General features: G+C 35.8%; 2 protein-coding genes across 5 annotated transcripts; one reads left to right on the forward strand and one right to left on the reverse strand.

Annotated features, from left to right (window-relative positions):
• Window positions 1–469: 469 nt before the first annotated feature.
• Window positions 470–1184, reverse strand: LOC131011808 (uncharacterized). The gene is made up of 2 exons (XM_057939653.1): window positions 1003–1184; window positions 470–924 (listed from the first exon to the last, which is right to left on the reverse strand). The coding sequence occupies exons 1-2, from the start codon at window positions 1120–1122 to the stop codon at window positions 541–543; spliced, it is 504 nt and encodes a 167-aa protein (XP_057795636.1). The 5' UTR covers window positions 1123–1184; the 3' UTR covers window positions 470–540.
• A 4830-nt stretch (window positions 1185–6014) lies between these two features.
• Window positions 6015–16075, forward strand: LOC131011809 (peroxisomal ATPase PEX1). 4 transcript variants are annotated; one of them, XM_057939654.1, is made up of 17 exons: window positions 6015–6557; window positions 6666–6839; window positions 7112–7211; window positions 7470–7928; window positions 8125–8901; window positions 9639–9730; window positions 11186–11259; window positions 11416–11632; window positions 12073–12166; window positions 12248–12402; window positions 12550–12780; window positions 13631–13831; window positions 14509–14634; window positions 14737–14798; window positions 14955–15072; window positions 15322–15606; window positions 15703–16075. In XM_057939654.1, exons 1-17 carry the CDS (start codon window positions 6372–6374, stop codon window positions 15739–15741), a joined length of 3390 nt encoding a protein of 1129 aa, XP_057795637.1. In that variant the 5' UTR covers window positions 6015–6371; the 3' UTR covers window positions 15742–16075. The 4 variants fall into 4 exon arrangements, with proteins under 4 accessions (XP_057795637.1, XP_057795638.1, XP_057795639.1 ...); XM_057939657.1 differs by lacking the exon at window positions 6015–6557 and having other exon boundaries at window positions 6812–6839; window positions 7112–7207; XM_057939655.1 differs by lacking the exons at window positions 15322–15606; window positions 15703–16075 and having other exon boundaries at window positions 6213–6557; window positions 14706–14798.
• The last annotated feature ends 223 nt before the right edge of the window (window positions 16076–16298 follow it).

Genomic DNA, 16298 nt, shown 5'->3' on the forward strand with positions numbered 1-16298 from the left:
CTTTAGACGAACTTCCCAGTCGGCGGCCCGACTTTCCTGTGGGTCACCCATCTTGCTTGTGCTCTGTGTCAAGCACGCTTAACTTTGAAATTCTTTTCGAGTGATCACCAGTACAGAACACTCGTATTATTGATATATCTACATCTATTAATTCATTTAAATGCTATATACTCACTCATATAATTATAATCTTTGAATATGTGGAGATAATACCTTAAATATGTTGTTAATTAGTGAGCGAGTTCGTTTCGGTCCTTATTTTTATCGTCGGTAAAATATTTAATTAATATTTAATAATTAATTAATTAATTAATTAATTTTTTTTTTAACATTAATACACCAAAAGTGTTTTAATTTGGTTATTATAATGTGATTTGAATTTATTTGTTTATGTTAAATGCAATCATCATCATCATTGCCATAAATATATAAAACATATATAGTTTTAATAATTAAAGCACTTGAAATATATAGTTCAATAAAACATAAATTTGAAAAGAAAGTGCAAATGTAATTTTGTTTGAAAACATAAACATAAGTCTAAGCATCATCATCATCATCATCATCGGCATCAGGGTGTGGAGGTGGCTGAGTATTATACATCCTTATAAACGCCTCCATTTGAGCCATGCGGTCCTGCATCTGTTGGCGTTGTGCTTCCTCTGCCGCCATGCGCTCCTCCATCTGTTGGCGTTGTGCTTGCTCTGCCGCCAATTGCTCCTCCAGCGTGGAGATCCGTGTCTCATAAAGCTGCTGAGACACCGCAGAACTGCCCATACTGCGGATAGACCCCCTACTAGCCTGACTCTGCCCGGCACTCCCGACGCCGTAGATCCGTGACCTATCAATTTGCACCACCTCCAAATACACCTCGTCTAGCCGCTCCTGTCGTCCTGTGGCAGCGGCCAGTCGATGAACCTCGGCCTAATACATACATAACAATGCATAATTGTTAGAAAATAAATACATTCACTAAATATTTGAATAAACTTAAACACTTACGTCAATTCTAGCATCTCTCTCCGACGTATAACTTCCGTCGGCGTACGTGTGGAGGCGGAGGAAGGTGGCATAGTTCGGTGCATCCTGGGGAGTACCAGGATCCAAGCTCTGTAGATGCATTTATATAAGATAAATAAGTTATATTAGTCAATATATTAATTTAATTTATATACTTAATTATTTGTTAATTTATATACCATATATTTGTTAATTTATTATATACATAAAATATAATAAATTACTTGAAATCTAACAAAATTTCGACAGCATAACCCCACTATCCTAACTACCAAGTGCTCGACTCTACCAGCAACTATAGTGACCATAGTGGTCCTAATTTACTAAGCCTATACTAGGTCTACCCGGCCCCCCAATGTCGAAGCAATAATACAATACAAATAAAAGCAATAAAAATCATGGTAATTAAATTAAAAACAATCATTTGTAGGGAGAAGATCCTTAAGAAATAATCAATTTCTATCCCAAAGGGAGAAGATCCTTAAGAAATTGATTAAATTTATCCCACAATATATATATATATATATATATATATATAATAATATAACATTTCATAAACACATAGCACATAACATTTAATTTAACAAAATTATCCAACATATATAAATTATTCTAACAAACAATTCTTAAACTAATTGATTAAAATTAATATAATTTAAAATTAATCGTGCTTCATAATTTAAAATTAAACTAACAACATATATTAAATAGATTAATATAATTTAAAATTAATCATGCTTCATATAATTTAGTTATAAACAAAATCAATTATAAATTAATTAACTATATATAACAAATAAATCTATTTAATTAATATATAATTAAATACATAAATAAATTCATAATTAAATAAATAAATAAATAAATAAATAAGAGAGCGTATGGTGGTGTTTCCGGTGGGTGTCGTGAAGAAGGCGGTGAAACGAGGTCGTCGAACTACAATAAATAATATAAGTAAAAATTATATAATTATATATATATAATTAAAATTAATGAGATATATATATATATATAGATCTAGAGAGAGAGAGAGAGAGAGATACCTGCTAGGGCGGCGGCGGTCGGCGGCGGCGGCGGCGGCGAAGCAGCAGCAGCAGGCAGGGGAGGGGGGGTGGATTTTCGTGTGTGTGTGCGGCGCAGAAACTGAAAAAAGAAGGAACCCGCTGCCCTATATTTAAACGGTTACCGACGGCAAATGCCGCCGCTAGATAGCGGCGGCAATTTTGCCGCCGTTAATTCTATAAAATAAATTATTTAATGTGTATTTTAATATTAACGGCGGCGTCGCCGCCGCTAGATAACGGCGGGGAATTTGCCGTCGGTAGATGGCCGGTAAATTCGAAAGTTCGGGTCGCCTGGACTGCCGCCGCCGTGCCGCCGTTATCTACCGACGGCAAAATAGCCGCCGGTAGTTTTCGCCGGTAATAACGCGTTTTTTTGTAGTGTCATGCATTTCACCAAATTTAGTGAAATCAAAATGATCAAAGCTAGGACTCTAACCGTCATCAAAGTTTTCATTTGATGACATTTGTGATAAATGTGGATAAATATAACTGAAGAACAAGCAAATGTATGCGTGGGGAAGATTTGATTTTAATGATTTCAATTACTTGTGAAAATAGATATATAGGAATTGCTAGTGGAATAGTTAGTGGGATCCAAAGAATAGCTAGCAGAATCCAATGAAAATAAAAACTTTTGTCGGTCAATAACGTGAAGTAGCTAGTAGAATCCAAGGACAATAATTTAAGCTTTTGCAGTGACAGCTGGTTGAATGGATAAAAGTTTATGTCGATTAATAACTGGTGGAATAGTAGCTAGTGGAATCCAAGGACAATATTTTCATCTTCTTTTATCTCACTAGCTTTTGTTCAACGACAATAATCAAAACTTTTTTTCTGACAATAATGTGGAGGGGCTTAGTGGAATCCAAGACCAATAATTAAAGTTTTTGCAGTGACAACTTGTTGAATGGATAAAAGCTTATGTCGGTCAATAATGTGGAATAGTAGCTAGTGGAATCCAAGGACAATAATTTCATCTTCATTTTATCTCACTAGCTTTTGTCCAACAACAATAATTAAAATTTTTGTCCGTCAATAATGTGGAGTAGCTAGTGGAATCCAAGGACAATAATTAAAGCTTTTGCAGTGACAGTTGATTGATTGGATAAAAGTTTATGTCGGACAATAATGTGGAATAGTTGGGGGAATAGTAGCTAGTAGAATTCAAAGATAACAATTAAAGCATTTGTAGACTTGTAGTGACAGTTAGTTGAATGGACAAAAGCTAGTGGGATACACAACGACAAAAATTAAAATCACATCACTTAAATTGAAAATACATAAACTGAAAGTGAAATTACATAAATTCAACATACTAAAGATGAAATTGCATAAAATGACATCAAAACATAGATTGACGAAAACTAAAATAACAAGCACAAATCTAAATATCATTATTGGAATAATTTTGCCATAAGACGATTTCTCATAGACTCTTCTTGAGGAGATAAGTTGTTTGTACCCAGCAACGTATTAAGAACATTCTATTTTGACATCATCAAAGTCGATTGCATCTTGATACCTCCCATTATGTTAATTTGCATCTATTTCTTTGTCACGTGCATCCCTCATCGCTTGAAGTACTGTAGTAAAATCCTAAAAAATAATCGATTATTGTTGTGACATTTTGGCTTTTCCTTTTCTTTTTGCCTTTGTTTTATCTCTACCAGCAGGACGACAAATTGTTGAAGTTACACTAACAAGAGTTTTTGAGGTGGAGTTGTTTGGATTCTCATCTTCTTCAATGGTTCTTGATTTTTTGAACCATCACAATCTTTTTCAACACCATCATCATCGATTGCATGGGCATGCGTACACTCACCGCCCAATTTCATTTCCCACTTCGGATGATGACACATGACTTTTTCAAAATTTTAATAGTGCGTGAACTTAGTTTTTCCTTAAAAAATTTGAGCTTCATTTTCAATATCTGCATCAGACATACCAGTACTTTTTTCGACCATATGCTTCTGTGTATGCACCCACCCACATGGTTACATTGGCATTCAACCTCTTGTAACGATTTCTCAATGACTCCTTGGTTCTTTCTTCTCCCATTAATCTCGAGTTGTCAGCTTGAGATTCTTCATATATTTTCCAAATGCGTTTTCATAAAGTGACACTATTTTGATTAGTGCCAACAATTGGATTCAAGCTGCAATGACACCAAACATATATGGGTGTCAAATCTTCTTAATCATTCCAACCTTTCGGACTGTTAAAAATGTTTATGTTCGTGGCATGGACATTTTCATAAGTGAGATCATATGAAAACTGATGGCTCGAACCAAATTTGAAAACTCCGCTATTTAAATTTTCAAGATTATGATAATTATTTTGGGAGTTTAAGAAATTTTGAGAATTTGGAAAAAAATTGGGATTCATTGCAAAATGGAGAAATTGAGATTCTAATAAAAATATATGAAGTATGTAAAGAAGAATATAGAATTGTGTGTAAAAATATAATGAATGTGGTCTCTATTTATAAAGAAATTAAAATTATGAATTTTGATATATATATATATATATATATATATATATATATATATATGGTGCGGTTATAGTGAGAACCACAATTATCGTGAGAACATAAGAACCAATAAAATTATTGCATTTGTTATACAAATTAATGCATCCCCTATTAAATTTAATGCATCCGAAAAAAATAATTTTTTTGCTCCCTTCAGGATTCGAACCCAGCACCTGCATCCATCCACCAAGATGATACATCCACCGTAGATCTTGATGATCGAATGGCTTAAAATGGTTCTCCGTTCTTATTTTATTAGTGGTTCTTATTTGAACCTTTCCCTATATATATATATATATATATATATATATATATATATTAATAAAGTATATAAAAATATATTAATTTTTTTTATCTTAACATCTAAATTAAATATATATACACAATCAATCAAACAAAGACAAGTGTCCTATCTTTTATCTAAAATTCAGAAAGACCTTAGAGCATCTCCAACCGGGTGTCGAAGAGCAGCGTCGATTCGGGACGAATGAGGAGGTGCCGCGCTGGAGATACGGCCAGTTGCGAGGCCGGGACGAGTGGGCGACCCGTGGCGAAGGCTGAAAAATTCTCCTGCGTGGATGCCACGCACGTGAAATAAGAAAAAAAAATCCTATTTATTTTAGTTAATGTAATATTGAATATTTTAATTTTTAAAATCCTATATTTCCTTTATGTATTTTTTTTATTATTTAAATGATGTAGTAATATTTTTTTATTGTAATGTTTGAATTTTATTTTTAATAAAAAATTAAAATTTTAAAATTAAAGTGTAGAATTGGGGATTTTATTTTAAAATTGGACTTGAAGGAGCACATTTGATCTCGTTTTGGTCCGATTAAGCCCTAGAAAACTGTTGTAATTTTTATTTTATTATCGTACTTTAATTATGTCTTTAATTTTATTTTAATTATTGTAATGTAGAATTTTAATTTTAATAAAATTTGAAATTTAAAAATAAAAGTGTAGAAATATGAATTTTGTGAAAATAAGGACCTAAGCACCCCTCTAAGACATAATGCATTGGAGAGGAGTGAGGACCACCATCTAAGACACCCCTAAGAGCATCCGCAGCGCTGGGTGCGAAGGCCGGATCGAACCCGGCCTATCGCACCCAGCGCCATTGCTGCACCCGGGAGCGAAGGGAGGGGGGCGATGGGTCGCACTCGGCTGCTGTGGGAGCGAAGGAAGGGGCGTGTTTACACACGCCCCTTTTCAAACAAAAAAAAAACAAAAAAAAAGGAATGGGTGCAATAGAGGGTGCAAGCGTTGCTGGAGTGGGTGCAATAGAAGGTGGGACCACTTCTATTGCACCCACTATGGGTGCAGCGTTGGAGGTGCTCTAAGCACCAATGCATTGGAGATGCTCTTATAGCATTCGGCTCTTTTCCTCGCCCCGCTACAATCTCCTGCAGGTGTGCCAGCGCGAAGGGGCCTTTGGGGTGGGATTAGTGGTAGAGAGAAGCGGGTTTGGGCTTTGAAAAGATCCTGATTGGCATTTCGTCCGGGCCGGATTGGCTCGATCCATTGAGCCTGCCTAGAACACGCTTTCCAACAATGGATAAGAGAAGTAAGTCGTGTCTCCTCCTTCCCTTCAATTCTCTTCATCGCACTCACAAACAAATCAAAATCGGAATAAACGCTAATTATTCATATCTCAAATAACTGGAAACTAGAAACCGCAGGCAACCTCATCCTTCACATATAAAAACCATTTCTTCTGCATTAAAAGTTTAAGCAAAAATTGAAGCTAGTCAGCTATGGAGTTTGAGGTGAGAGCAGTTGGGGGAATCGAAAGCTGCTTTGTCTCTCTTCCTCTCTCTCTCATCCAAACCCTTCAGTCCGGTTACCTCCCTCCAATTCTAGCGCTCGAGCTCCGCTCCGACGATCTCCTCTGGCAAGTTGCGTGGTGCGGCGCCGCCTCGTCTTCCCCTTCCTCAATTGAGGTATTGTGCTAGAACTACCACAATTTGGAGCTTTAAGTTTGTTTTGGTTGAAAAGTGTTGTTCTTTCTTATCTAAATTTCGGTTTGGGCTTGGGGGTGAATTTTGTAGATGGCTCGTCACTATGCGGATTGCATTGGATTGAGCGATCGGACCACGGTTAAAGTGCGTGTTATCAGTAATTTACCGAAAGCTACGCTGGTGACGATTGAGCCGCTTACGGAGGATGATTGGGAGATTTTGGAGCTCAATTCGGAGCTTGCTGAAAGTGTTATTTTGAAGCAGGTGGTTTGATTGATTCTGTCGTTGCTGGATTGTGCTTATAAGAGCTTCCATGTATTCGAATTACTGTAATGCAACAGGATCGTGTGCGTCCGTTTGGAGCTGCATTTTTTAGTTTGAGAGAATGCCGCTTTTTATGGAGAGTTTGATAGTCTATCATTAAGAAGTTTGGAATTGATTTAGGGTGTGGTTCATGTTATTTTATGAAAACTTGATTAGTTAAATGTTCAAATTAGGGGTGTAAACTCTTATAACTCACATTTGACTGCTTACAGGTTGGAGTTGTCCACGAACAAATGAAATTTCCATTGTGGTTACATGGACAATCCGTTGTCACGTTTCTTGTTATGTCAATCTTTCCCCAGAATCCAGTAGGTAACCGCATACTTCTAGTTCTGGAATCCTGGAGATCATATTCATATTCTTTTTTTTGGAAGCAGTATTCCTGTTCTGTTTCGGTTATGCATTACTTGTTATATTTCGTCAGTTTAAGGAAAATACTCGGTCTTTCATATGACTATATAATCCACCTGTTATTGTTCTCTTCCATTCGATAAGAACTCTGGTGAATATACTTCTATTAAGCAGATTATCATTTTTTACGCGTGTTATTTGACGTGAGATTGTTTCCAGTTCAACTTGTGCCTGGAACTGAAGTTGCAGTAGCTCCAAAGAGACGTAAAAAATCATCCCTGCAATCTCCAGATGAGGGTCACACAATTGCTAAAGCACAACTTCGTATCCAAGATTCAGACAATAAATCTATTTATAAATATGAGGAGAATGGTATTGAAATGGACGTAGTATTCACATTTGGTGTTTTTGTCCATCCAGAAACAGCTAAGAAATATTCTTTCAGTTCTTGTCAGCTAGTAGAGATATCTCCACGATCTCTGTCCAAAAATAGCAAGAAAAGGCTGCAATCTAGAAGCAAATCAAATGAAAAGGAAGCCAACAATGGTATTCACACTGATAAGCAGGATTGCCCCCATCATCTCATTGTCCATCTATTATTATGTGAATCAGTGTCAAAAGGACACATAATGCTAGCTCAGTCTCTTCGCCTGTATTTGGGGGCAGAATTACACTCTTGTAAGTTAATTCTTCAAAGACTTGAGTAAAATTGCTGTTTAAATTGGAATTATCATCACTCAGAATGACTATATTCATCATTGTTTTGTTATCTTGTCAGTTATCACGATAACCCCGAAGGTTTTATTTTCTTTGTCTTTTTTGTTTGGCTGTTTATTTTATTTTTGTGAAATTCATTTGCCCGTTCTTATTTCAGGGGTACATGTCAAAGGGTGTAACATTAGTGCAAAAAAAGACATACCTCCTTTTTCAATTTCACCTTATCATTTCAAGATGTTTGAAACGAATCAGTTTATGGAGAATAACGGCCTAGAAGTTGCAAGCAACCATGAGTACCGTAAACAAAAAGATACTCTTGATACTATCAGTTCAAATGCAGAACTGGGTGTTAGTGATTGGTCTATGCATGACAAGGTTGTTGCAGCTATTTCTTCTGGATCTTCCCATGGCAAGGATGAAGGCACAGCTACTAAGACTGGGGAAAGACACATTAAGGCTGGGCATAGAAATGGTTTATCAGATCTTTTACGTGTGTGGTGTATAGCTCAGCTTGACACTTTTTCTTCAAATTCAACAGAAGATGTAAGCTCATTGATTATAGGAAGGAGAAACTTACTTCATTTAAAATTCAAATGTCAGAGATTGCCTAGAAATTGCAAGATACAAACATCTAGTAAAAGTTTCCCTAGAAACAGAAACCAGGCCAAAGAGACATGGGTTGATATCCTTTATATGCTGTCACTTGTGGATGAATCTTTGCATGGTGAAGACTACAATACCTATGAACTTGTATTTGACAAAGGCAGCAGGAGTAACTATTCTTCAAGAAGTTTAGACATGTTACTAGAAAAGCTGCAGCTGGGTGACATATTGTTCTCTCATGTTGCCTCTTCAGTATTTCCTGGAAGTGTCCTTACTGCTGCAAGTTCTTCATTGGACTGGATGGGTACAGCTCCATCTGATGTAAATCATAGTAGGTATTTTTTTACCTAGTTACCTTTTTCATTTCCAATGTAATATACCGATTTTCGGAATTATCATGTTTGTACATGTGTGAGAGTACTGAGAAGGGGATTCTTTGCAAAATGACTGGTTTGATTGTCACAATTCTCCTGCTAGAGGACTTTCCTGAAGAAAATCTTTACAAAAGTCTAGTTTGTTTTATCATTTGTTATGGAATATGTAGTTTTTGTGGGATTCAATAATTTTGTTTGGGAGGCGTATGTGAGACCTTAAGATGAAAAAACTCACCGTCAACCAAACTGTATAGCTCTATTTAAAGCTCGAAGAAGCTACAGGTAATGTATGTGTTTCAGTTGTCTCTGAATTTACTGAAGTCTTTAAATTTGGTATGGTCTAAGGTGTATATTTTCAAGGGAGGTTTTCACATTAAACCACTAAAGTCTCAGCACTATATATTAACATAAGAATTATGCCAATTTCATGTTTCAACTTTGGTTCCATGGGCCATCATGGGTTGGCTACTGTAATAATTATCATTCTTTATTTTTTTCTTAAAAAATTGTTATTACCCAAAGAAAGAAAAACACACTCACGCTCTAAGTCTTCTAGGTGACCCGAACCCCCGACCTATTGGTTGGATTACCAACAGATTGCGCTTTGTTGTCAATAATAATTATCATTCTTGATTGTTAGCTATTTATTTATATATGGTGAAGTATTTCCTCTAACTTGGTTACTAACCTGCAGGGTTGATCTCTTTGTTATCTCCTACTTCTGGAATGTTGTTCAGTATCTATAACCTTCCTTTGCCTGGGCATATTCTAATATGCGGACCTGCGGTAAGTCTAACCAAAACTAGCTCATTTGAGGCCTCTTAAACCAAATATTTGTCTGGAAGGATTTTTCTAGCATCTTTTATATGTTCAATATATATATATATATATATATATATATATAAATATATAGAATGGATCAAATGAGAAGGATCCTTAAAATGAGATGAGATTAAATTTGGAACGTCAGATATTAAAATCCTACAATTGAGATTAACCATGTTAATTGAGATTAACGGACAAGGTATAAAACACGCGAACAACATTTGATCATGGGTTTGAATCCTGAAGGGGGGCAAAATTTTACCACATTAATTTAAGGGTTAATAGTGTTTTATGTTCCACACTTTCAACGTTTTCCATAAGATATCCCGAACTTCCGTTTTCTCCTAAAAAACCCCGAGCTTTTAGTGTTCTCTATAAAATGTCCCGCTATACAAAATTCGGTGATCGAAAGATGATTCTTCTCAAATTAATTGCTGTCAAGTTATGAATCTTATATCACAAAGTTGATAATTTAAAACTTCTCTAGCGAAATGAGTCATCTTTCGGTCACCAGATTTTGTATAGCGGGATATTTTATGGAAAACAACGAATGTTCGGAGTAGAAAAAAAAAAAAAGAATTCGGGACATTTTATGGAAAACGCTGAAAGTTCGGGACATAAAACACTATTAACCCTTAATTTAATGTGGGTTCGTATGTTATAGTAATTGATTTGTTCGTAAATTGTTAGTTTGTTACTGACTTGTTCGTTGATTTTATTAACTCTGTTCGTTACATATATTTTTTTCGTAGATCTTAGATCTGGACTGTAGATATAATCCTATGGTCTATAAGTAATCTCATTTCTTAGAATAAGGTACATTCTCACTCTATCCGATCCGTATATATATATATATATATATATATATGTATGTATGTATATATATAATGTTTAAGCTTGAAGATATGAAGGTCTGGTCCTTTGATATTGATATTGTAACACTAAATGTTGTGATGAGAAAGGGCTAATAGTATAATGGGGATAGTTTTAGGGAAGGATCATCATATCGTGTTCCTGATTAGGATCTAATCCTTTAGGACAGAGCACTGTTAAAATGACCGAATTGAGGAAAGGTACAACAATCAGCATAATGTTGCTGCTCAGCAGGTCTACTGCATTAGGAATTAATCTTATATATCTGGTTGGAGGTTACATGGATACTTGTCTCCACGCTCTGCAGTTTTCCACATACTACAACTTAATCCAAGTTGTAGAAACCTTTAACGCATTCATCCATCTGTTCCATGGTCTTCAATCTAGGATTTATGGAACTGGGGCCATGTCTTGTCTCCTCTGCACATGACCAAACAGTGTCAACTTCTCTACTTGGAAAAATGAAAATATAATTCTGGTATCTGTTACCTTACCTTTATGAAGCCAGATTATCATCATGTGCTGGGCATTTGTGTTTTATAGGGTTCTGGAAAATCATTATTGGCCAAAGCCTCTGCAAAATATATTGAAGGCTGTAAAGATATTTTGGCACATGTGTAAGAATTTTCTCTTCTCAGTTATCTGGTGCTCTTTGTAATTCCATACCAATGCTGCTGTTGAGATCTGATTTAATCATACTTTATCTTCGAAAATTTCCATAGTACCTCTAATTGCTGCATGAATCTGACTGGATAGAGGATTCCCTACTGCAGAGTTTTTGTGTCTTGTTCTAGGCTCACTCTGGAGAAGCCTTCAACTATTCGTCAAGAGCTTTCCAGCAACATCTCTGAAGCACTGGATCATGCACCCTCTGTCATCATCTTGGATGATCTTGACAGCCTTGTCGCATCTTCCTCAGATCTGGAGGGGTCTCAACCTTCATCATCTTCTGCAGCACTCATTGAATTTCTTGCTGATATATTAGACGAGGCAAGATGAATTTGTTATCTCATTCTTTTTTTTTTGTTTTTTCCCTTTCTTTTTTGTATGAATCATTGAATCTGATGGTCTTTATAGTCTCTCTAAAACTTGAAGTAATAGTCATAATCAAATAAGTGGAATGATATTTAGTCCTTTGTCTTCCATGAATTGATGTTGGCCCAGCTCATACTTTCCTAGTTGTAGATGGTGATTGCTATTTCTCTCTGCTTTCTGTCGCTTCATTGTCAACTAGATGTCACATGTTTTTCCTTGGAAAAAATGATGTCATATGTTACTTAATTTCTTGGTATGTCATGCTTTGATAGTGCATAGTGATTCCTAATAATGAGGGAACACTGGACCTGAATAAATGATGGATATTTCCTGGTGGACACATTTTTCTTAAAATAATGTTTTTTTTTTTTTTTTTCATGCTATGATGCTTGTAGGGAAAGCAAAGGAGCTTGTGTGGGACTGGTCCCATTGCTTTCATTGCTACTGTGCAATCCCTGACTAGTTTTCCACAGAGCTTGAGCTGTTCTGGTTCGTTAATCTGCATTAACTGGAAATTATTGTTTTTTATTATTTATTTTTTATCTGACACCAAGAATTGATTGAATTCAGGACGGTTTGACTTTCATGTCAATCTTCCTGCACCAGCTGCTGCTGAACGGTCAGCTATATTGAAGCATGAGATGGAGAAACGATCCTTGCAATGTTCGGATGATCTCTTGTCAGATATAGCATCAAAATGTGATGGATATGATGCTTATGATCTGGTAAGTCATTGATAAATAACTTCTATACAACTTACTGCTATATGGATGAAAAAGTTCAACTGGCGTCTATTTGATTTGGATTTACTTTAACCCTCTATGACAATAATTTGCCCAAAAATATACTTATATGCAAATTATCCACTTCAGGAAATACTGGTAGACAGATCTGTGCATGCTGCCATTGGTCGCTCATTATCTGCTGATTTGAGATCTAAAGGAAATAGAAAACCTACTTTGGTCCGGGATGACTTTATGCAAGCAATGGAAAATTTTCTACCAGTGGCCATGCGAGACATCACTAAACCAGCTACAGAAGGTGGTCGCTCTGGTTGGGAAGATGTTGGTGGTCTTAATGACATTAGAAATGCTATTAAAGAGGTACTTTTTACAGTAGTGATGTAGAGTTCATATTCTTTCAATCATCCGTCTTAAAAACTGACACCAGTTTTGTGTGACTATTTGCTTCGAGATATAAGGATACTGATAAGTTGATATTTTCATGGATGATACTCATTTATCATTCAGAAAGCGCATGAGATGATCATGAACACTGGTATAGCAATCAAAAAACAACCTTCCGATGGTGTAACATAGTATTCAATTTTTATTCCAAGTATTCTCATCCATTAGAGACTTTGATGCCAATTTTCAGCTAGCTTCTCAGATTCACAAATTGCACGAAAATTGGATTGGTATAGCAATAAAAAAACAACTGTCCAGTAGAGTAACAAAATACTCAATGTTTCAAGCTTTCTCATTTACCAGTGAATTTGATGTCATTTTTCGTAGCTGATTTGATCTGAATCTTGTTTTTGGAGATTTTCAACAAAACAAAACAAATTTTCAATTTAGTGCTAGACTTTAAGTAAAAAGAAGAGGGGCAAAAGAGTTATTTGTCTGGACAAAAGCAGAGTTTGTCCATGTTGTAATAGTTTCAATGTCACCCTGTTAATATTTGTTCTGCTGAAGAAACCTCTTCACCACGTTTATGTCTTATACTCTTCAATCGTGTAAATTTTTCTTGTTTTTCTAAACCTGCTTGCTTGTTATCTGAAATGAATTAGTTTTTCTTACTTTTTGGTAAATTCTGTGCTGGATCTGGCTTTTGTGTTATCCTACTTTAGTGTTTCTGATAAAAACATATGAATGTTAATTATATTGCGGCTATAACTTTAAATTGTACATATTGGCTTTAGATTGATTTGTTGTGTATGTTATTTTGTATCAGATGATTGAGCTACCTTCAAAATTTCCCAACATATTTGCACAAGCACCATTGAGGCTGCGTTCCAATGTTCTGTTATATGGTCCTCCTGGTTGTGGGAAAACACATATTGTTGGTGCAGCTGCTGCAGCATGTTCACTACGGTTCATCTCAGTGAAAGGGCCTGAGTTGCTTAACAAGTATATTGGTGCCTCTGAACAAGCTGTAAGATATGAGCTACCTTGCATGGATTACAATTTCAACTTTTGAAGACCATCCATGTGTGTCCATTTATTTCTGGTTTCTCCTATTTTTGCTAATCAGTTGTGATGTTTCCTTGGTTTTCATTTCGTCCAGTAAATACTACTTCATACTTTTTAATTGCTCACATGTATGTTACCAAGTGCATCAGTCATTGAGTACGATACTGGAAGTAGTTTAAACTTGATACTGTTGTTCAAAATCGGGATCCAGAGTTCATTTATATAGTGGTTTTCTTAGAATGTCAATAAATATAGGACATGCAACCCTTGATGAAGGAAAGAATCTTAGTGATTGTATCACTGAAGATGATGTATCCATTGCTTTAGAAAAACCATGTGTGCTGTTACAATTTTCTTAACAGTCTGTATTTGTTTTCATTCGGTAGAATTGTTATACCGAAGCAACTAGACATTTAAAGAGCCTATTAATGATCAGTTAGGGATATACATAGCATGCATTCAGTTGTACTTTTCCATATAGCATGAAACCATTTGGCATGTGCTATATCAAAACTGGCCTTGGAAGTTGTCGCAAGCCTTGAGATCCCTAGGGAGATGATGAAAAACAAGTTATTTTTCTCAGTTTCATTGGGGAGAGGTATTGAGAAGCAACTGACTGGCATGAGTAAACTATTGTAGGTTCGGGATATCTTCTCAAAAGCAGCTGCAGCAGCTCCCTGCCTTCTCTTTTTTGATGAATTTGATTCTATCGCTCCAAAGAGAGGACATGATAATACCGGAGTAACTGATAGAGTTGTCAATCAAGTTAGTTCCTTTATCCTGCCCAACCTAGTATTTCTTTTGTTGTTTGTTTCTCAATACCTGTTTGGTCTCAGCTACCAATACCTTCATCACATTATATGCCAGTTTCTGACAGAATTGGATGGTGTTGAAGTCTTGACTGGTGTATTTGTTTTTGCTGCTACTAGGTAAGTTCTGCTCTTCAGAAGTTATCTGTATATGTTGATAACATGAACTTTCTCTCCCTAAATGAAATTGTTATATAAATAATCAGAAGCCTCTATCACTTAGTGGCCATTCATTTCCATATTATCCTTTGTAACACTTTGCCTGCTCAAAACCAGTCGACCAGATTTGCTGGATGCTGCACTTCTACGGCCTGGTAGGCTGGACCGACTTTTATTTTGTGATTTTCCATCACACCAGGAGAGGCTCGAGATTCTTAAGGTCCTTTCAAGAAAGGTTAGTACCTATATCTGCAATTTGTAGTTGGTTATTCTATTTGTCGGTGATTTTCTTCTTCCTTCTAGGTGTAAGATGTTTTTAGATTTTAGTAGTTCTGGTATACATGATATGTCAGTCTTCTTTATGTAGTACCAGTTTTTGCTAGATGATACATAACTAATCAATATATTACTAGACTTTTGTCTCACATTTCAGACCATAAGAACTCGTGTTTTTCATGACTCACTAATCCGAGAACCACTGCAGTTACCAATGGATGATGATGTGGACTTGGAGCACATAGCTCAAATGACTGAAGGCTTTAGTGGAGCGGACCTTCAAGCGCTTCTTTCTGACACACAACTTGAAGCGGTTCACGAGCTTCTAGACAATAATGATGGCAGCGCAACTGGAAAGATGCCTGTAATCACGAGTGCTCTTTTGAAGTCTATTGCGTCCAATGCTAAACCATCGGTTTCAGAAGCTGAGAAGCGAAGGTTGTATGATATTTACAGCCAGTTTCTTGATTCAAAGAGATCAGCCGCTGCACAGGTCCTCTCCCTCTCTCACCTTCTCCTCTCTCTCTGCCTACATATCTCTAACCATGACATCTGTGTGGTCTTATACATTATTGTAAACTATGTGCAGTCGAGAGATGCGAAAGGTAAACGTGCAACGTTAGCTTAAACTACTTGGAGTTCAGGGGGGAACGAGCTGCTATGGTACATATGCAGAAATCATATGCAGCATTTATACAACTGAGTTCGATTTAGAAAGTGTTTGATGGAATTTGAACTCAATTTCAGTTATAAATTCACTTATTTTAATTTAGCTTCTGAAGAATACCAATGGGAGCAAAAAAAAGTAATTTTATTGGAATGAACACAACAGTATTGACAACGTTGTAGCTTATTGTTTCAGTACTAATTAGATGGAATATTTATCGCTCGAGTTCATACTCACAAATATCATTGTAATAAACTGTTTCACTGTGTATAAATAGAAATAATAGATTGTATTACCACCATCCCCAATAGTATACAATAATGACGATCATAAAAGTATACTACTATTATTTTTCTTTTTTTGGATACAATCTCAATTTCTTTTTTTAACCACAACAATTTATTTTTATATGATTTCATACTCGACGATCATTTATTTTTATATGGTGTGATCCTTTATTCGTATAAAATATATCTATCAGAATTTTTATCAAGTACCCAACCTAAAATAGTACACTA

This window comes from Salvia miltiorrhiza, chromosome 2 (assembly GCF_028751815.1).
Source record: "Salvia miltiorrhiza cultivar Shanhuang (shh) chromosome 2, IMPLAD_Smil_shh, whole genome shotgun sequence".
Taxonomy (NCBI): Eukaryota; Viridiplantae; Streptophyta; class Magnoliopsida; order Lamiales; family Lamiaceae; genus Salvia; species Salvia miltiorrhiza.